Below are 19,891 nucleotides of genomic sequence, written 5' to 3' on the forward strand. Positions count from 1 at the left end.
TTGACAGTTCTCCTGTTCAGCTGCACTTTTTGCTGTTTTGCTGGCAGACAACACGTATTTGCGGTTTCTGCAGGAGACTCGGGCATTCTTTTTTCGGAGGTAAGTGATGTTCGTTTTGTTTTTGGTGTATTTCAATTTGCGGCCCTGTTAAGTAAGACTGTCTCGATCACCACGTGCAGGCATGGTGCGTATCTTGTTCGTTCATCCGGATCTGGGCATTGGCGGTGCCGAACGGCTAGTAGTGGATGCGGCGCTAGCTTTGCAAAGCAAGGGCCACACGGTCAGCTTTCTGACCAACCATCATGACCCCAACCACTGCTTCGACGAGACGAAGGATGGACGTTTGCCGGTGATGACGGTCGGAGATTGGCTACCGAGAGATATCTTTGGCAAGTTCTACGCCGTGTGCGCCTACATACGCATGATGTACGCCGCCTTCTACTACAGTCTATTCCTGTCCAAAAAAGAGCCGGTCGATGTGGTTTTTTGTGATCTAATCTCGCTAGGAATTCCTATATTTCGGCTGGCACGTCCCAACCCCAAGATACTGTTCTACTGCCACTATCCTGACCAGCTGCTGTCCAAACCGGGCAGCCTTCTGAAGCAGTACTATCGGATGCCGCTGAATTACCTCGAGGAAGTAACAACGGCGCAAGCAGATGGCATCCTGGTGAACAGTAAGTTTACCAGTCGAGTGTTTAAGGAAACGTTCAAACGGATTGCAACCGATCCGGATGTGCTGTATCCGTCGCTAAACACCCGATTCTTTGACGAATCTCACACCGATGAGTCGGACCAGGTGGTCAAGCTGGCGAATGATGCTTTCGTGTTTCTCTCGATAAATCGTTACGAGCGCAAAAAGAACCTTACGCTGGCTTTGCACGCTTTTAAGGCGCTACAGGAGTTGGTATCCCCGGCTGAGTGGCACAAGGTGTGTCTCATTATGGCCGGCGGATACGACGATCGGGTGATGGAGAATGTGGAGCATTACGACGAACTGGAGGAGCTGGCTGAAGATATGCAGATACGTGCCAAAGTACGTCTACTAAAGTCTCCCACCGATCGCCAAAAGCTGTCCTTGCTGCACCGCGCCCAGGCACTGGTTTACACACCCGAATTCGAGCATTTTGGAATCGTTCCGCTGGAAGGAATGTACCTCTCGAAACCGGTCATTGCAGCCAACAGTGGTGGTCCGTTGGAGACCATCATCCACGAGCAGACGGGATTCTTATGCGAGCCTGTCCCGAAGGAATTTGCGACCGCAATGGCAAAGCTGGTGAAAGATGACAAGCACTGCGAACGCATGGGAGCCATGGGACGGAAGCGAGTGCAGCAAAGGTTTTCGTTCGAGGCATTCAGTACCAAGCTGGACAACGTCGTTACCGATCTGATTCAGCGAGATGGCGAGAAAAAGTTCAAATAGCATAGGTGGTGCTTGTTGCTTTCCACATTGCTGGCGATTCATGGTACTCCTGGGTTTGGCTGTGACTACCCGTGGCAACCCATGTTTACATTTCCGGTGTGTCGGCACAATGATTAAAGCGACTGCAAAGAATTTCAATGTAAAATTGTGTATCTCTCTCTGACCGCTGGAACAACGCAATGCAGCGCATATTCATACAGCCCATGATATCTTAATGCACGTAGTTATTGTGATTAGCCAGCGTAGTACTAGTGTGCAGAACTGGTTCCAGTAGCCTATCGAGTTGTAGTTGATGTTTTAGCTTTCACAAATAAACTTCTAATCAAAAGCTTCCGTCGTCCGGCGAACGTGACGGGTGGGAGTTTCGTATTTTGAATTCAATCAAATAACAATGACGTGTTTGTTTGCTTTATTATCACTTGATAAGCTTCATAGCATCACTTTTCCATTTATTGTTCTGGAAGGAATGGAAAATATGGGGTGAGAAAAATTGTCATTTAACATAATGCTGGTAACATAATGCTTACCAACGATTTAAGAGCATTTTCCGCATAAAGCCGTTCCTCCGTGCCAGTATCAAGCGAATTTCGATAGTTTTCCAGCTCTGTACGATCCTTCAGAAGAACAAGCGCATCCACGACACCGTGCTTGGAATGGACCTTCCTCGCTATGGCCAATCGCCTGTGCGGATCTTCCAACTTGGCGAGAAACGTATTCAGCACCGGATCGGGTGCGTGCAGTGAGTACAGCCGCAAGATCGTGCGATCTATGGGAATGTTAATTTTGAACGATTTCTGCTTCAAATTCAGCCATGCTTTTCGCTCGAAAATGTGATCAAAGTCTAGCCACGCCTGTTGTCTCGCACGTTCGTTCAACGCGACCCACTCGAACTGGGCCTGCGATACTTGATGGAATTCCGCTAGCTTGAATGGATTGTCGTTCGTTTGCAGCGCAGTGTCACCCCATTTGTACTTCCCACAAACGTAGTTTAGCGTTTCCAGAACCGATTTGTCTTGGATGGCCAGCGCTTTGCTGCTTCCTCCCGATGAGTGAAGTTCTCCGGTTTGATATTCTAAAGGGACAAAAAAAAACTTTCTCTCAAAGGGCGATACTTCGGATGGTAGTGGTACGTACCTAAGAGATTCAAATAGTTGATCACCAATTGCGCGTAGAATGTGTTTGCGCCCGGCTGAGAAAAATAATCGCTGTAAATCTTCTTCAACCTTTGTCGCTTTATATCGAGATTCGATGTGCTGCATACAAATATTGAGAATTGCAGTAACTAAAGGAGGGAATAGAAAAGCAATTTACTCAAGAATAAATCATCTTCAATAGCATTTGCTTACACTCGCTTCATGGTGTCTTCCTAAAAATCTGTAAATAAAACTGCATGAAAATCCGCTATGTAACGAGAGGGAGTTTCTACAACTTACACCAGCAAATCGGTACATTCTGTCACCTTCAGCCGTAAAGACAGATAGTTCACGTAATGGTGAACGGCCTCCGGGCGAGTTTGTAGCAACGTGTAGAAAAGTTTCTTTTTTAGCGTTTGGTCCAGAAACAGGGTAACTTTCAGGATCGCATTACCACACCCGGAAGCGATCGCTTCATCAAGCAGTTGTTCTTTTTCGGCCATCGATCGAAACATTTCCAGCGAGCAGGGTTTACCGAGGATCAACTTCCGGATGACTGATGCTGCCGATGGCGCGTAGTTAAACTCTTGTATCTTCTTTCGCAGCAGTTTTACTTCCTCCTCGAGCGAAATACCCTTCGGAATGGTCATTTCATTGCGCGACTGTTCTTGCAATATTATTTCAAGGTTTTCGTCCGAGATAATGGTGTGCAGCGGCAGTTCCCGCTGGCCACTGGAATAGTTTGATTCCGATGCGGTATCATCACCGAACAGGCTTCGTTTGTTGTTGTTGCTTGCAATCTCGAGGACAGCCACCTGTTAAGCACGAGAAGTTGTGTTACTTGTTGAAGTTATCAGCTGATACCTCGCGGAGTATTCTTATCCGTTTACTTACATCGTCCTCGTCGAAGTTGAACGATTTGCTCGCCGAATCATTCCAATAATCGTCGTCTTTGGATTCCATCTCGCAAAACAAGCAACTTGCTGCAGAACTTTATCGGCAAAGGGCTCGCGAATGAATTGTTGCTTTTTGCAAAACATGAGCAATCACAACAATAACAAACACGATTCTCATGACATTTCAAATTTGAATTTGTCTTCAAAAACCGTTACACAGGAATATAAGCATTATTTTTTTAAATTTATTTCTACACAAATTCACTCACAACTTTAAGCTTTATTGTGATAAGCTTGAAGACTGTAGTCAAAAATGTATTTTATGTTAATTTATCCACCACAAGAAAGGCATTTTCTGTACCACACACATAAGGAGCACGTTCGCAGATTCTCCGGTGCATCATGCCACCTGGGGAATGCAAAGTTTCCGTGAAAGCCGGTTGACAGTTCTCGAAAGACGGCAGACCAAATTCCTCTTGCGACAACGTTTGCAATTGTGGAAGAAGATCCCAGTTATTTCGCCAGGTTGGAAATAATCATTAGCTATCTGCACTGGTGATTTAATACGGTGTAAAAGGGTGAATAGAAGCTGCCGGAGTTGAGTACATCGTTAGTATTTCTTTGGGCGCAAGTGTGTAAGCAAGCACGACCGAAGATACGCAGTGCCACATCGGTTTTAGGGTACTAGCACCGAAAATATAGAATCATAGTCAGTGAAACAATTGTACCCACCGGAGACCAAAGCTGTAAAAACATGACGGAGTTACCGAGACTGTCGCGGGCTATGCGAGCCAACACTGATCTGGATGTACAGCGAAATCTTACCCTTGATCCCAAGGAACGAGCCGCTATACAGCTGTTCCGCAAGAAGGAAGTTACGAGGTAAGATACTACCAGAAAATGGTCCCGAATTGTGTTCACTAATTTGTACAATTTTCCCCAAGTGGTGTATCGTGGAAGGAACTGAAACTGTTCATCAACAGCAATGTAGATGTAAAGATTGGCGGTGTTCTATCGAAACAGCTCCGAGACCTGTGGGAAATGAGTCGTGAGATGGTGGGCTCGGAAGAAAATGCTGAGCTGGTCGATGAAGCGGCTATACTAGTGCTACGGTTATTCCTAGATCAGAAGGTTGTAATGATGAAGCATTTATCTAAGCTGAAGAAAATGTTTGGCCAAATTCCAAACGCTCTAATCAACAAAATGTGTACGGTATGTAACGAATGCTTGGTATGTTCATGGACGGACTGTTAATTTTTAGCTTTCAATTTAAGTTGGTGTTTGATATCAGCAGTAATTTGAATCCTGAATGTCGGACATATCTCGAAGAGCAAGAGATCTGCGAAAACGGGCATGCGGTAGAAGGCTTTGGTGAAGATATCGAATGTAATTTGTCGCTGGAACGGGGAACGCACGACCACAGCAAGCTGATGGATCTTTCTCCCGCGAATCCATTGGATAGTCAGGTGGCACAAAGTTTTACGATGAACTACGATGCTATTAAGAAAACTGCCGAACCGGTAGCGGGATGTTCCGGAACCTCGGCCACCAAGCAGCAACCGGAAAAGTATACACGCAGCTGGCTGGCCCAGCAAGTTCCACCGGACTTGGTGGACAATCTGATGGAATTACTTAAGTCGGCCAAAACGAACGACGAGCTGCAGATGGATTTGTTCGACTTTCTTGGGGTGGAGTACCTGGACGTAATACCGGAAATGCTACAAAACCGTAAGCATCTGATCGAGTCTGTGAAAGCATTGAAGCAAATTAAAGTGATGAAAAAGATACAGCAGGACATGGAAGCCATGCAACACGCACCGTCCTACCTGATGCCGGTGACAATACAAACGGAATCACAGAAGCAGATGCGCAAGCAGGTGAACAAAGAGCAGAAAAAACTTAAAAAGTTCCTTAACGAGACGGCGGTCGACAAGAAGGGAGACTGTGTTGAGATCGATCCAATTCAGCTGCGCCAAAACTATCAGAAGAGTTTGATGCTTGCTGCACAAATGCCCCAGATGCTGTTGGAAAAAATTAAAGCAAAGAGAGGTGTGCTGCCAATATCGAAGCCAGCCACAAAGCAGGTGAAGTATCCGAACGTGTACGACTCGTACAGCGAAGCACGCAGCCACGTCGGATTCATCGCGGGCAATAAGATTGTCCTTCCGGAGAATGTCGAGCGAACGGATAACAAGCTGTACGAAGAGGTAAAAATTCCTGCCACCGATCCACCGCCTTTGTCGATCGGTAGCGAAAGGATCAAAATCAGCTCTTTGGATGAAATCGGACAGATTGCGTTCAAGGGTTGCGAAGAGTTGAATCGGATTCAAAGCGTCGTGTATCCGGCAGCATATAATAGCAACGAAAATTTGCTCGTATGCGCCCCGACTGGAGCGGGTAAGACCAATGTAGCCATGTTGACGATTGTGTACACCATCAGGCAATTCGTCGATCAAGGCGTGATTCATCGTGATCAGTTCAAGATTGTGTATGTCGCACCGATGAAGGCACTGGCAGCAGAAATGACGAGCAACTTCGGCCGGCGGTTGCAACCGTTGGGCATTTCTGTGCGAGAACTCACCGGAGATATGCAGCTAACGAAGACTGAGCTTCAGCAGACGCAAATGATCGTTACCACGCCCGAGAAGTGGGACGTTGTAACGCGCAAGGGTGCGGGCGACGTTACTTTCATCAGTTTGGTGAAACTGCTCATCATCGACGAGGTACATCTGCTGCACGGCGAACGTGGACCCGTGGTGGAGGCGCTCGTAGCTCGAACTCTCCGCCTGGTAGAATCTTCCCAGAGCATGATTCGAATCGTTGGTTTATCGGCCACACTTCCCAACTACATTGACGTGGCACGGTTTTTGCGCGTAAATCCAATGATCGGACTTTTCTTCTTTGATTCCCGCTTCCGGCCGGTTCCGCTAAGCACCAACTTTATAGGCGTGAAAGCGCTGAATGCGCTGAAGCAACTTTCGGACATGGACATGATTTGTTACGAGCGCTGCATAGATATGGTACGCCAGGGTCACCAAGTGATGGTGTTTGTGCATGCACGCAACGCTACAGTACGCACGGCCACGTTGATTAAAGATCTTGCCCAGCAAAAAGGCCACATTAATCTGCTCCTTCCGGAAAGCAATCCCGAGTATGGAAGTGCACTAAAAACAGTGTCGAAGAGTCGCAACAAACAGTTTGTGGAACTGTTTCAAAACGGGCTGGCAATGCACCACGCCGGCATGTTACGCCAGGATAGAAATTTGGTCGAGAAATACTTTGCCGATGGATTGATTAAGGTTTTGGTATGTACGGCGACGCTTGCTTGGGGTGTTAACCTGCCGGCACATGCGGTCATAATCAAGGGGACGGAAATTTACGACTCGAAGCACGGTACGTTCGTGGATCTGGGCATACTGGATGTTCTTCAGATATTCGGTCGAGCGGGACGTCCGCAGTACGACAAGAGTGGCGTTGGTACGATCATCACCACACACGATAAGTTAAATCACTACCTTTCACTATTGACCAATCAGTTCCCGATCGAGTCGAACTTCATCCAGTGTTTGGCAGATAATCTGAATGCCGAGGTGACCCTAGGAACAATCAGCAACATTGACGAAGCGATCGTTTGGCTTAGCTACACGTATCTTTACGTGCGAATGCGAATGAATCCACAGTGCTACGGATTGAACTACGACGATCTGCGCGAAGATCCATCGCTTGAACAGAAACGCCGACAGTTGATCCATACGGCAGCGATGTCCCTAGACAAGGCGCGTATGTTGCGATATAACGATCGTACTGGCGATTTGAATATAACGGATCTCGGTCGGACGGCGTCACATTTCTACATCAAGTACGACACGGTGGAAGTGTTCAACGAAATGCTGAAACCGATCATGACCGATGCGGACATTTTGCAGATGATGGCAAACGCGCACGAGTTCCAGCAGCTGAAGGTGCGTGACGACGAGATGGATGAACTGGACGAACTGACGCAAATTTGTTGCGAGGTGCCAGTCCGCGGTGGCAGTGAAAACATTCACGGCAAAGTGAACATCCTCATGCAGACGTACCTGTCGAAGGGTATGGTGCGTTCGTTCTCGCTTATGTCCGACATGTCGTACATTACGCAGAACGCGGTACGAATCGCTCGGGCACTCTTCACGATGGTTTTGCGCGCCAACAATCCCATCCTAGCCGGACGAATGCTGAACGTGAGCAAGATGTTCGAGAAACAGGTGTGGGAGTTTCAGACACCAATGTATCAGTTCCATATACTTCCGCTGGACGTTGTGGATAAGATAGAGAAGCGTGGTCTCAGTGTACTCGCTCTCCGGGATATGGAGGAGAAGGAGATTGGAGACTTTCTTCGGAATCATCGGTATGCGAAGATTGTAAAACGATGCGCGGAAGAGTTTCCAATGCTTGAAATCGAAGCGACACTTCAACCGATCACTAGAACGGTACTGCGAATAAGGGTGTTTATACGGGCTTCGTTCCGATGGAACGATCGTGTGCACGGCAAGACGGCAGAATCGTTCTGGATATGGATTGAGGATCCGGAGAGCAACTACATCTATCATTCGGAGTACTTCCAGATTACGAAACGGCAGACAATACGGCAGGAAGATCAAGAACTGATCATGACCATTCCATTGAAAGATCCCTTGCCTCCTCAGTACTATATACGAGTTGCCAGTGACACCTGGTTGGGTAGTAACAATCTGGTACCACTTTCCTTCAAGCATCTCATTCTGCCGGAAGTACATCCCCCGCATACGGAACTGTTGCCCCTGCAGCCTCTGCCTGTGACGGTGTTAAACAATCGCAAGTATGAATCATTGTACAGCTTCACCCATTACAACCCCATTCAGACGCAGATCTTCCACTGTCTTTACCACACGGACAACAACGTGCTGCTCGGAGCACCTACCGGATCCGGTAAAACAATCGCTGCCGAAATGGCAATGTTTCGCGTGTTTCGCCTGCTCCCAACGGGCAAGGTAGTGTACATTGCACCGCTGAAGGCGCTGGTCAAGGAACGAATGGACGATTGGAAGGTGCGGCTCGAACAAAAGTTGGGCAAAAAGGTGGTCGAACTGACCGGTGACGTTACGCCGGACGTTCGGGCGATTAAGGAATCGTCGGTGATCGTTACCACGCCAGAGAAATGGGACGGCATTAGTCGATCGTGGCAAACGCGCGACTATGTGCGAGATGTTGCGTTGATCGTGATCGACGAAATCCACCTCTTGGGTGAAGATCGTGGTCCAGTGCTGGAGGTGATTGTGTCGCGAATGAACTTCATTTCGTCGCATACGGACCGAACGGTGCGGATCGTTGGACTTTCGACGGCTCTGGCAAATGCACGTGATCTGGCGAACTGGCTCGGGATCGATACGATGGGTTTGTACAACTTCAAACCGTCCGTCCGACCGGTACCACTGTCGGTGCACATCCAGGGATTCCCGGGAAGGCATTACTGCCCGCGAATGGCCACCATGAATCGACCCGCGTACCAGGCTATCCGGCAATATTCACCATGCACTCCGGCGCTTATATTTGTAGCATCTCGTAGACAAACACGGCTTACAGCGCTAGACTTGATCACGTTCCTGGCAAGCGAAGACAACTCCAAACAGTTCCTACACACGTCCGAAGAAGAGATGGAGCAGATACTGCAAAACGTTCGCGACAGTAACCTTCGGCTGACGTTAGCGTTTGGCATCGGTATGCACCACGCCGGATTACACGAGCGCGACCGCAAGACGGCGGAGGAGCTGTTTTTGAATAGAAAAATTCAGATCCTCATCGCAACGGCCACCTTAGCGTGGGGAGTGAATCTTCCCGCCCATCTAGTGATCATCAAGGGAACGGAGTATTACGATGGCAAGCTGAAACGATACGTAGATATGCCCATCACTGACGTGCTGCAGATGATGGGTCGTGCTGGACGACCCCAGTTCGGCAATGAGGGTATTGCCTGCGTGTTCGTCCAGGACACGCGAAAGAACTTTTACAAAAAGTTCCTGTACGATCCGTTCCCGGTGGAATCCAGCCTGCTGGCCGTGTTGGCGGATCACATAAACGCCGAGATCGTTTCGGGAACGTTACGAACGAAGCAGAGCATCTTGGATTACCTTACCTGGACGTACTTCTACCGTCGATTGCTACGCAATCCCACCTACTACGGGCTGGAAAACACGGAAATGGACAATGTGAATTACTTCCTGTCGGAACTAATCGAGAACATGCTCGATAAGCTTATACGGGCCGGATGTGTGATAGTGGAGGAAGATAACAGATCACTCATGGCCACCTCTATGGGGCGCATATCATCCTACTACTATTTATCGCACATCACCATGCGTCACTTTGCTGATACGCTGCGATACGATATGAGCATGGAAGAGCTACTACGGGCGATGGCAGACGCGGCGGAATTCGAGGAGCATCCTGTCCGCCATAATGAAGATTTATATAACGCGTACGTTAACAATGAAGTGCATCTTCAGTATATGTACTGATTGCTTGCTGTCGTTCGTTTGTTTGTTTCCCTTTTGCAGTGATTTGGCGAAACTATGCCCACTAAAGGTGGATCCGCTATCTGTAGACAATCCGCACACGAAAGTATTCCTGCTGTTGCAGTCTCACTTATCTCGGCTACCCTTACCAAATTCCGATTACGGCACTGACACGAAATCGGTGCTCGATCAATCAATACGTATTCTTCAGGTATGCCCCGTCCGTTTATCATTCATTCCTTAGTGTGAGATTATTTTATTTCCATACTTGTGCATTTTTCAGGCCATGGTCGATATCAGCGCGGAAAGTGGTTGGCTTGCGACAACCCTGCGGATACAACAGCTGATGCAGTGTATAATCCAAGCACGCTGGCTAGATGATCCCGTTGTCATGACGCTCCCCAACGTAGAAGCGCACAATGCGGCTATCTTCAGCCAGATAAAAACAGAGTAAGCAACTAGTTTAAGCTCCAAAAACAGAAAATGTTTTCAGATTACTTTGAAGGTGTGGTTGTTAATTTATCTATCATTCCCTTTAGCTTACCATTCCTGACGCTTCCGGCGTTGAAAGAACATTGTAACCGGAAGTACGAAAATCTGGCTGCACCGTTACGGCAGGAGTTTGAGGAACCGGAAATTGAGCAGATTTACAAGGTGATAAGTGAGTTGCCCTCACTGAACGTTCAGATTTCGGTACGCGGGCCGTACGGTACGGAGGGAGATGTGGACCGGCCGGTCCAGCAACCCACGAACCGTGATCAATGGATGGAACTGTACGCCGATCAGGAGTATGTCGTTAGCGTACAGCTAATACGATTAGGATCGTTTGAAACGCTCCACATCAACTGTCCCAAGTTCCCGAAGGGTAAAGATGAGGGATGGTTCCTGACGCTGGGTCATCAAGCGGAGGGAGAACTAATAGCCCTGAAACGATGCGTGTATCGCAGCAATCGTAGCACTCATCAGCTGTGCTTTTATGCTCCTTCGCGTGTTGGTAAGTTTCAATGATGTTTGCGGCTTTTGTCCCAACATCCCCAACGAACTGATAATTTTTGTTTTCCAATTCGACACAGGACGTTGTATATACACAGTGTACCTGCTTTCCGATGGCTATATAGGGCTGGATCAACAGTACAACATACAATTCGAAGTGGTGCCTGCTCCGGTCGGTGAAAAGGATGGAGCGCAACAAGTGTTTGGGAAAGGTGAAGGATTCTGGTAAATCTGCAGAATACCGCACCAGAGCAATGATCTTAATCCGATTTGAACGGAATAATACAGAAGACCGAATAATATAACGAACGACACGACAAGTGATTCATGGAATCGAAAGAAAAAAAACGCAAGTAAATCAACGATCATTAATGGTAATATTAACATAAAAATATATTCTTTAAATGAAACACTTCGGCAGGAACAATTCGTTTTGCTAACAGGGGATTTTCGTTCACGGTTGTATATTGCTGGTAATTAGAAATCACCTATACACAAGGTTCGACTCCGAACCCTTTGGTAATTGAGGTCAACAATGGGTCTGTTTTTTATACAACTGGTTAGGTGTCATGTATACGCGTGTGACGGTAATAGCTCGTGTAACAATCAAGCCGCGGGATTGTTAACGGTATTGGGATCACATTAAAATCACGATCGTGCAGAATCCCTCTCCACAACAACAAAAAAAAACTACAAGTCTTTACGCCGGTGTTTTGTCTCTGCATCGATGCCGCTGCTCAATCTTAATGACACAAGGTCAGGAAATGAAATAGCACAGGAATCAATCCAATCGTGTACAATATGCACTACTCTTACGGTTATTTGCCACTAACGCTACGCACCTGTTCCTGCTGTTCGAGAAATGTGTGCGTCATGCATGCGCCACCGCCGGCACTCTTAGCGGCAACTAGATGAACAAATGTTTTACCGATGGACTGATTCGTATTTTCACGTTAACTTAGCACATTATCTAGAATTAACAACCTCTCAATTAACACAACTTTCGCACCCGACGCTAATTGAATCACTGTTGTACTTAGGCTTGGGTTTGGCTATAGATAAAACGGTAAAGGAATAGGTATTGTTAACTTAAAGACTATTGCTATCCTGAGACACTACACTGAGACGCGTGCCGGCCGTCACAAACCGTCATGAAGCGATTGGTGAATACTTTTTTATAATTGTGTCGATTCCGTATCGTCTAAAGTTTCGATCACGCGTTTCACTTCTGCTGGATCTTCTGTCGTTTCCTCCGTTCCTTCGAACGTTCCAAGTCTCTCTCCGACTTTCACACGCTGACCGGGAAAGAGATTAAATCTGCAACCAAATCAGAAAACAATTAGTACAACCCATTAACGATTATGCCACGTTGCTCTATACACTTACTTAAATTCTTTAGGCGCTTCGAAGATCAACACAATGGTGCTTCCCATCCGGAACTGGCCGACCAGTTCACCCTTGTCCAGGTACTTATCGTTAGGCATTTCCAACTCGTCGTACTCCTTCTTTTTGTGACTGCCACAAGCTAATCCGACCCATTTGTTAGTTTTCAGCTTTTCATCCATGAAAATCTCCACCGAGCCTACGTTGGTAGCTCCTGAAAGTAACGGATGGAAAGGAAAGGTAAAAAGGGTAAGTGGTTGCTACTGTCCCACGACCCGGATCTTTAGTTCTCACGCCACGCTAACCCAAGACCCCAACCCCAGCCACGATTGTCGCTTATCAATCGCTTCATTCATGGTTCAGAAGAGTATCATCGATCGTACGATCGTACGACTGAAAAGATCCTGTGCCAAGCGGGATGAAAGTTCCCGGATGCCGGTAAGGCGAAACGGTTGATAATGATTACGGCATCGTACGGTAGTTGAGTCGCTTATCATCTCGTTTCACACACCTTACCGGCAGTTGGCAGGGATGGTTTCTCCCTTCACATTCGACAAGTTGATAAGCGTACCCAGTACAATAATTGCTGGTCAGTGGAAATTTGGATCCGGGTGAACAACAGCAAAAAAAAGCTCCATTTCCTACTTACCCACTGCGGTGTAACTGAAGAACCCGTGTTTCCACTTGCCGATGTAGACGGCCCTTTCGTTGAGACAGAACAGGCCCGGAATCCAGCCAGCAATTTTTGGACTAACCGACAACAGCTCACCGGAAAAGTGTCTCCGTAGTTCCGGCTTCCATAACGTGGGCGAGTGGAATCGATGGTAGTCGCCCGGTGCTAGGTAGATGACGCACTGATACAGCACACTGTCGGGTGAGGGCTTTTTCTTCACCTTTTCCACCATTTCTGGGGCATCCTTTTTGGTCCATGTCGGTGGTCCTAGGAAGGCCTCTAAACTGTAAGACACTCCTTTTACCTAGGGATGAGAGAAAAGGCAATTAGTAGGGATGTTGTCCATAAAACTTTGGATTCTTTTACTATTTGTAATATACCTGCTCGATTTGACTAGTGCTGGCGGTACCGAAGTGGAGAATTCTCCCATCACATGGTGAAACAAAACTGGTCTGAGGATCGATTGGACGAGCATCTTCCTTGAGCGGGCGGGTGAAAAACTCTCCTAAACTACGATACTCTCTGTGTTGACGGAAAAGTGGATCAAAAACGAAAGGGAAACAATGAGAATATATGCAGTAGGAAATGGAAACAGCTATTAAGGATAGAGTTTAGGTACGAAAAGAAACAACACCATTTGCACACCAAAAAGGGGACGCATTGAAAGCTGATCGCAGTAAAAAGATCAATGAAAGCGAATAGTAAGTTGGTAGGCAAAGCAGAAGTGGCTGTGATTATGAACATTTAAAACACGTCTACAGAGAGGTATTTTAAAAAGCATTCAAAAGCATATTAAAGCAACAGTACTTTTTTGCACAATATTTGAAATAAAGACCCACCGGCACCACAAAACAATCACACTGAGAGACACACAAACATGAAGAAAAAAAAACAGAGAGACAGAGTTCAGATTCCTTTCTACAGTCTTCCAATGGAGTTTTCATTAGACTGACGCGAAGTGGTGCTTATATCAAACAGAAACACATTACCTTTTCTTGTTCTAACAGTGATACTTTATCTGCATGTTGTACCAAACAATGCTAACTTGGAACCGAATGGTTTAACGTATCGTTTGGGACATACGTCGAAGGATAACAGTTTGGTGGGGCCATCTTTACGGAACAAAAACACATTCCCGCAAGCGCATCGTACTTACTTGAAGTTGTCTGTGGCGGCTTCCTCCATCTTTACACCGAACGTTGTCGAGTAGAGACCGTAGATCATGGGTCGTACCGGTTTGGGAACCTTTCGATCGGCCATCCATCCCCAGGCCCGGCTCATGACGCGCAGTGGCAGCGAGCAGTACATTTTCGCCTGCATTAAAAAAGCGTGCGTTAACAGGGAGCGCACCGTCGAGCTGGCCCGGTCCAACTTACCTGCCATTTTGCGGCGGTCCTCGGTAGGCCCTTCTTATCGAGTTCACGATTGTGAAGGTGCCACTTTGCTGCCACCACCATACAGATACCGATCGGTGTCCAACGAAGAAATACACCGCGCCAAGTCAGCCAACCGCCGGCTGCTAGTAACCACCAATCCAAAACCGATAATATAGTCCAACCTGCACCGGCCTTCCAACTCCACTTTCTGTAAACTTTGCTACGGGATTTACCTGTCGTCGACTGATGGTGGAACTGCTGCTGATGCTGCTGCTGCTGCTGCTGCTGGTGGTTATGGTGATTGTGGTGGTTTGTGGAGGATGTATTCGGCTGCTGCTGAAGCTGTCTGCTACCATAGATCGATCGCTGCACAATAGTCCATCGCGCAGACCACTGCCTTGGGTTTGGCTTCAGGTTGACCGCCTTCGAGAACCTGGCACAGGCGAAAAGAAACCAAGAAACAGCGAAACAAAGGTTGAGAATCGGATTCCTGCGGTATGCGAGGATCGCCATTTCCTGCATCTTTCGCCACTGGCCAGGGTGGGACTGTGATGTGATGCGTTTCCCCCTGATTTGGCACGTTCAACTACACGCCCCCAGAAACAATGAGCGCACACTGTGTGGAGATTCGGACTCACTCGGATCAGACCATCCCCAATGAAGTTCGTCTTGTCCTGCTGACCCGTCCCCCTTGTTGCTGGCTCGATCGAGCGATCTCTCGCGCGCCGCTCAATTGGTTAATTTAATATCAAGCATAACGATTGGCAAGATACACACACACACACCCTGGGACGCACGCGGGCACACACGAACTAGCCAGTTTGTGATCCGTTTTTGTTTGCGAGATGTACGCGAAACGCGAAAATATAATCAATTCACAGCACTACGGCCAAGCACTGTTGTCCCAACTGTATACAGAGCGCTGGATACTACGGGCTAGCAGTTGAAGCTACTCAAGTCCATCGCGCGACGTACGCCCGAGGACTGGTCGTCAGACATTGTAAATTGCGCTCCGCATACTCCGGCAACGGTTGTGTGTCGTGGCTGCGGGACAAAAATAAAATCCCACCGAAAGCCTGTACACATGCACTGGTGGCGACCGATATCACGTGTTGCTACTATCGTTCGAGTCCCCGAATCATTCCATCCGGCGTGCCTGCTCCGGCAGTGACGTTACCTGCTACGTGGACGAACAAGCTGTACCAACAGCACGTGCTTCCAGCCATGCTCTTTGGCCAGTACAGTACTAACTGCTTCCCGTCTCTCGCACTATTAGCGTGACCCTGGGATGTACTGAATGCACTTGCACTTCGTGCTAAAATAGGCAGTCGGAAGCACCTGTGCCTAGAGCACATTTTATCGATTTTAGCCCCGAAGTGCGAGAGACCGAGAAAGCGGTGGCTTTGTCTTTGGCGGTGTGAGTTACTGTACGGGGACGACACCCACAACGTGCCCTAGTGTGGCTTCTGTCTCCGCTGGGCACAGCCCGTCACCGATCCTTATCGTTGGCCAATGAGGTAAAGTTTGCCGAAGTTCAATATCGGATAGCAATGATAACGATGAAAAGTCCCCTGGTAATGGCGGGAAAGAAGGACGCATTCCGCTGCCGATGCTGAGTCGAACTGACGCATTCAAGATCGTTTGAGTGTTGATCATTTTTAAAGCACAAATCGTCACAGAAAACACAGAACCACGCACAGTAAACCCCTCAATTTACTCACAGTGGTCAATCAATGGTCAACTTCCGGTTGTATACACAGCCTCCCCCACCGAAGCTTGCTGCTAATTTGGCAACAAAGGTTGTGTGTGCCCAAGAGCAGCAGACCTTCGCGAAAGACGACAATCGATCAACTGTTCCCAGTGGCGGAAATGGCAAGTGGTTAAATTTTTGGCGATATTAGCCCATCTTATCTACCCTCTGATTCTGGGGTTATAAAGCATCCAGTCACTGGGCCCGAAATCAAACGTGCCTCATTATCGCGATCCAGATATCGGTGACTAATCGTAGTGTGTGTAGTGGATTTCCTTCGATACGGCGGCACCTGTTGGTCGGGTGGTGTGGTGTTTGTTACAGTCGAAATACAATACCGACCTTTCCTTGGCCACCACCGCGGTGCATCTACCAGCCAGAGGGGAAAAGATTTTTTTTTCCAAAACAAAAGTAAACGGAGTTCCGGAACAGCGTTCTGGGGATTTGCACGCGGCATACTCAGAGATATGCTCGTGTTTTAGACCTACTGTTGACATTAAGTCACCAACAGTTCAGTTAGGTTTAGATAATATTTTATTGCTTTTCTGCGATAACAAAGCAAGCCTTTATAAAGATAATGGCATTTGTGGGAAAACATATGTGCAAAAGGGACACACATCGTGGGGAAAATCATACGCTGAGATAGACAAAACACGGCTTATCAACAAACCCCAAATTGATCGCTGTTTCATATCTCCATACACCCATAACTTGCCAGTACGCTGATACGAGTCAATGCCTAATTTAATTACTTGCGGTTAACATTTAAGCAACAGCACCGAATTGCTCATACCGGAAACATGTTGCAACCTCATCGAAAAGACCCACCCGAAAAGGATCACCCATGATTGTTTAAATAGAATTTGTAACTGTCCTCAACACATTCATCAAAGATGTGCTAAACTGGAAAATATTGCGACCCCAATTACTCATTGCATAGAATTGGCACAAACCGTACTTTTACTTTCGCAATTGCTAATGCGTGTCGTAAGTTGATTGACCTTGAACTTGAACCAATCGATCGACTGTAAACATAGTTAACGGCGCATATGTTCATATGTCTAGGGTCAGAGCTGCTAAAAAAGGTAATGCAATAATGAACTTGATTCCACAATTAATCATAACGTACACTGACGTAATAATAGTTGTTTTAATTGCTTTCCGAACTGCTGGGGATAGTGTTGCAGTTCGTTGACCCGCTAGAGATGGAAAGCTATGCGGTCCAGCTGATAGTGTTTACCGCGGGCAAGACCGTAACGTAACATACATTCCTACCCAACCAACGAACCGACTCTCAGGTGACCTGCGCTAATCATATGTTCATGTGCGCGACTGACCCACACGCTCGCACACAAATACAAACTCATCGGCAAGCACATGGCTCTGACGGTGGGATCCCTCGGGAGAAGCAAACGCGTTGGATTGATGTTAGGCCACGCGGACGTGAAGTTTCTAGATTAGAAGCAGATTACGAGCGGGGTGAATGGTTGTATAATCAACGTTTTTGAACGGCTTGTGTCGCGCCTATGGGATCGAGTGTCCGCAACACACGAGCTAGCCGAACATTGGGAGGTGAACCGAAACATATAGGAACATCCTAAAAAGAGAAAGTTGTGCTGATCAACGTTCTTGGGGGATCGTTACGATCTTCTCAACATCCATTAACGTGTGCCATCTCATTCTTTCATTCCGAGCACAGAACATATGATCGCACGAAGGAGGGACTGTAACTATGGAAATCATTCATGTTTCTTTGTTTGTGACTCTACATAATGTTTCCCCTCAGTCTGCTTGGGTCAATTGCTATGAACCCCACTTGTTAAATTAATCCAAATAGCCTTAGAACAGAGCCGTTTTGGTGGTGTGGCTTTGCCTTTGCGTGCCCAAAACTTACAATCGATATTTAGGCATAAACACAGCCATCGTGAAGAACTTTTCCTTTCTGGCGCTGAATCTCAATCACTATTTTCACGCACTTTCACGCACTGCACGCTCTACCCACAACGGACCCGATCCTCTCGCGCTCGATCGCACGGAACGATTTGTTGTCTTGTTCGCCCGACTGCTGCTATTTAAACCATTCCTATCCGATCGCGTTTGGCGCACCCTGCTGGAGCTGATTTTGGCTTCTTCGTAACTTAATCGAACGATTTCTAGCTAACCGTGATTTCTACCGGGTTTTATAGATTTATCTGATCACATAAACTTGCTAATAGTTCACCGTTTGTGTCCCTTTTTGTGCACGGTTTTAGCAGCAAAACTAATGTTTTTGCGTACGACGGCTCTGTTTACGTTTCACCCTGTATCGCTTTGTTTATGTCATTGGTAGCTGTCAAACATTACTCACACTGGGTGGTCGAGTGGTCACGATGATAAATTTGAAATGTTTCACATCGTTTCGTGTAATGATCAAAGAAATCGTTTAAAAAAATAACAGCTATGGTGTTTGTAATTAAAAATGTGTCCTTTGATCTGATATACTTGAACATTCGATATAAATCGAAAAGCTAATATGAGGAGTAATGATTTCAAATTTCCATCCGAAATTCTAACTGATTTTAAATTCCTTTCAATTGTTGATTTCGAAGAGATTTGAATTTTGCACAATTAAGGCAACTAATTAAACTATTCTCTAATTAACATACTAAAAGTAGTAGATTTTCAGCCTAATATTGGTTAATCACCATCCACGAGTGTTTGTTATCCACGAATGGTTCATTACCGTTGATGTAATCATAGGCAACCACGTGCTCGGTGCGCCATATTTCTTTTTCAAAATTAGCATTGAAACCTGCGTGACAAAATGTGTTGTATGCATTTGTATAATCGTAACATCTATAAACATGGTTACTGTCGGTAGATAGTAAAATCCGTATCTAATAGAAACGATGCGATTATCGGCGCGTGTTTGTGCTTCATCTTACTGCAGTTAAATGATAAGTGAGAGTGGAAAAGCTCGATGGAGCGCATCATCATCAACGGTGATAATCCCACCCATAGCACAGCTCAAATGGGCCGGAAGCAACGCGGGTGCATACAGAAGCGCAACTCATTTCCATTTTTCCCTTCTTTCTTATCAATCCATCGTTTCCATCCACATCGTTCGGCGACCAGGTTCTATGTTTTCCATTGGCATTAGAAGAAGCATTTGTTCCAAAAACAATTATAACAAATACTGTCAATGCACTGCATTCCGTGCAAGGTCGCGTCGCGCCAGTTGCGAAATATTGCCAACCGTTGCCATTCGGCGGGTGCATAATGCGTGTGGTGGGGGAGAAGCACAACACCGCGATAGGCTTTTCCTTCCATGCCGGTGTGTTATGCTGCGCGCATCTGACGCTGTGAGATCGCTTAGATGTGCCTCGGATGCTGTTGGTCACCCATTAGCCCTATTCCCCTCGTGCTGCTTTATCGTGACGACGCGATGTGTCGTCGATCGTTCGTTCGTACGGTGTGTGACACAGCCTTCGGGACGTTGGCGTGCTGCTGCTGCTGTTCAGTTTGAATTACACCATCGGACGGCAAGCACACGGTGGATAGCAGCTGGTTTGATTGGTTTCCACTCACGGGCACTAGCGTCACGCGTTCACCGGTGATAGATTCGCAAGTTGCAACAGTAAAACTGTGTCTAAGTTACTCCGTCACAAAGCAAAAGGGACAACGTGGTTTTAGTGAACGCTGGGTGAAGATTTTCGGGCCAAAGATCCAGGAGTACAGTGTGCTGAAGTGTGAAG

At 47.0% G+C, this 19,891-nt stretch overlaps 4 protein-coding genes across 4 annotated transcripts; 2 read left to right on the forward strand and 2 right to left on the reverse strand.

The window, feature by feature from the left end:
• The first annotated feature begins 181 nt into the window (after nucleotides 1–181).
• LOC128706980 (alpha-1,3/1,6-mannosyltransferase ALG2) lies at nucleotides 182–1,462 on the forward strand. The gene has a single exon (XM_053801925.1). It carries the CDS (start codon nucleotides 182–184, stop codon nucleotides 1,421–1,423), a length of 1,242 nt encoding a protein of 413 aa, XP_053657900.1. The 3' UTR covers nucleotides 1,424–1,462.
• Nucleotides 1,463–1,838: 376 nt separating this feature from the next.
• On the reverse strand, nucleotides 1,839–3,684 carry LOC128708358 (vacuolar protein sorting-associated protein 16B). Its single transcript, XM_053803333.1, is given in 9 exon segments — nucleotides 1,839–1,880; nucleotides 1,951–2,495; nucleotides 2,558–2,705; nucleotides 2,770–2,797; nucleotides 2,857–3,371; nucleotides 3,451–3,525; nucleotides 3,527–3,628; nucleotides 3,630–3,659; nucleotides 3,661–3,684. Coding segments are annotated over 9 exon segments (1,509 nt in total).
• A 522-nt stretch (nucleotides 3,685–4,206) lies between these two features.
• Nucleotides 4,207–11,204, forward strand: LOC128707302 (activating signal cointegrator 1 complex subunit 3). The gene is made up of 7 exons (XM_053802253.1): nucleotides 4,207–4,334; nucleotides 4,397–4,664; nucleotides 4,727–9,945; nucleotides 10,025–10,193; nucleotides 10,266–10,432; nucleotides 10,522–10,976; nucleotides 11,056–11,204. Exons 1-7 carry the CDS (start codon nucleotides 4,207–4,209, stop codon nucleotides 11,202–11,204), a joined length of 6,555 nt encoding a protein of 2,184 aa, XP_053658228.1.
• A 946-nt stretch (nucleotides 11,205–12,150) lies between these two features.
• Nucleotides 12,151–18,080, reverse strand: LOC128719432 (phosphatidylserine decarboxylase proenzyme, mitochondrial). The gene is made up of 7 exons (XM_053813056.1): nucleotides 18,052–18,080; nucleotides 14,408–14,840; nucleotides 14,188–14,345; nucleotides 13,412–13,553; nucleotides 13,008–13,335; nucleotides 12,362–12,572; nucleotides 12,151–12,292 (listed from the first exon to the last, which is right to left on the reverse strand). The coding sequence occupies exons 1-7, from the start codon at nucleotides 18,078–18,080 to the stop codon at nucleotides 12,151–12,153; spliced, it is 1,443 nt and encodes a 480-aa protein (XP_053669031.1).
• Between the last annotated feature and the right edge of the window lie 1,811 nt (nucleotides 18,081–19,891).

This window comes from Anopheles marshallii, chromosome 2 (assembly GCF_943734725.1).
Source record: "Anopheles marshallii chromosome 2, idAnoMarsDA_429_01, whole genome shotgun sequence".
Taxonomy (NCBI): domain Eukaryota; kingdom Metazoa; phylum Arthropoda; class Insecta; order Diptera; family Culicidae; genus Anopheles; species Anopheles marshallii.

Excerpts from the sequence above, each read along its gene's own strand:
- LOC128706980 (XM_053801925.1), top strand. The coding sequence starts at position 182 with ATGGTGCGTATCTTGTTCGTTCATCCGGATCTGGGCATTGGCGGTGCC.
- LOC128707302 (XM_053802253.1), top strand. The coding sequence starts at position 4,207 with ATGACGGAGTTACCGAGACTGTCGCGGGCTATGCGAGCCAACACTGAT. Across the intron at positions 10,194-10,265 it reads AATCAATACGTATTCTTCAG|GCCATGGTCGATATCAGCGC; the intron begins GTATGCCCCGTC and ends TGCATTTTTCAG. Across the intron at positions 10,433-10,521 it reads TTCAGCCAGATAAAAACAGA|CTTACCATTCCTGACGCTTC; the intron begins GTAAGCAACTAG and ends CATTCCCTTTAG.
- LOC128719432 (XM_053813056.1), bottom strand. The coding sequence starts at position 18,080 with ATGGCTGTGTTTATGCCTAAATATCGATT. Across the intron at positions 14,346-14,407 it reads GGACCGCCGCAAAATGGCAG|GCGAAAATGTACTGCTCGCT; the intron begins GTAAGTTGGACC and ends TTTTTAATGCAG. Across the intron at positions 13,554-14,187 it reads GCCGCCACAGACAACTTCAA|AGAGTATCGTAGTTTAGGAG; the intron begins GTAAGTACGATG and ends CCGTCAACACAG.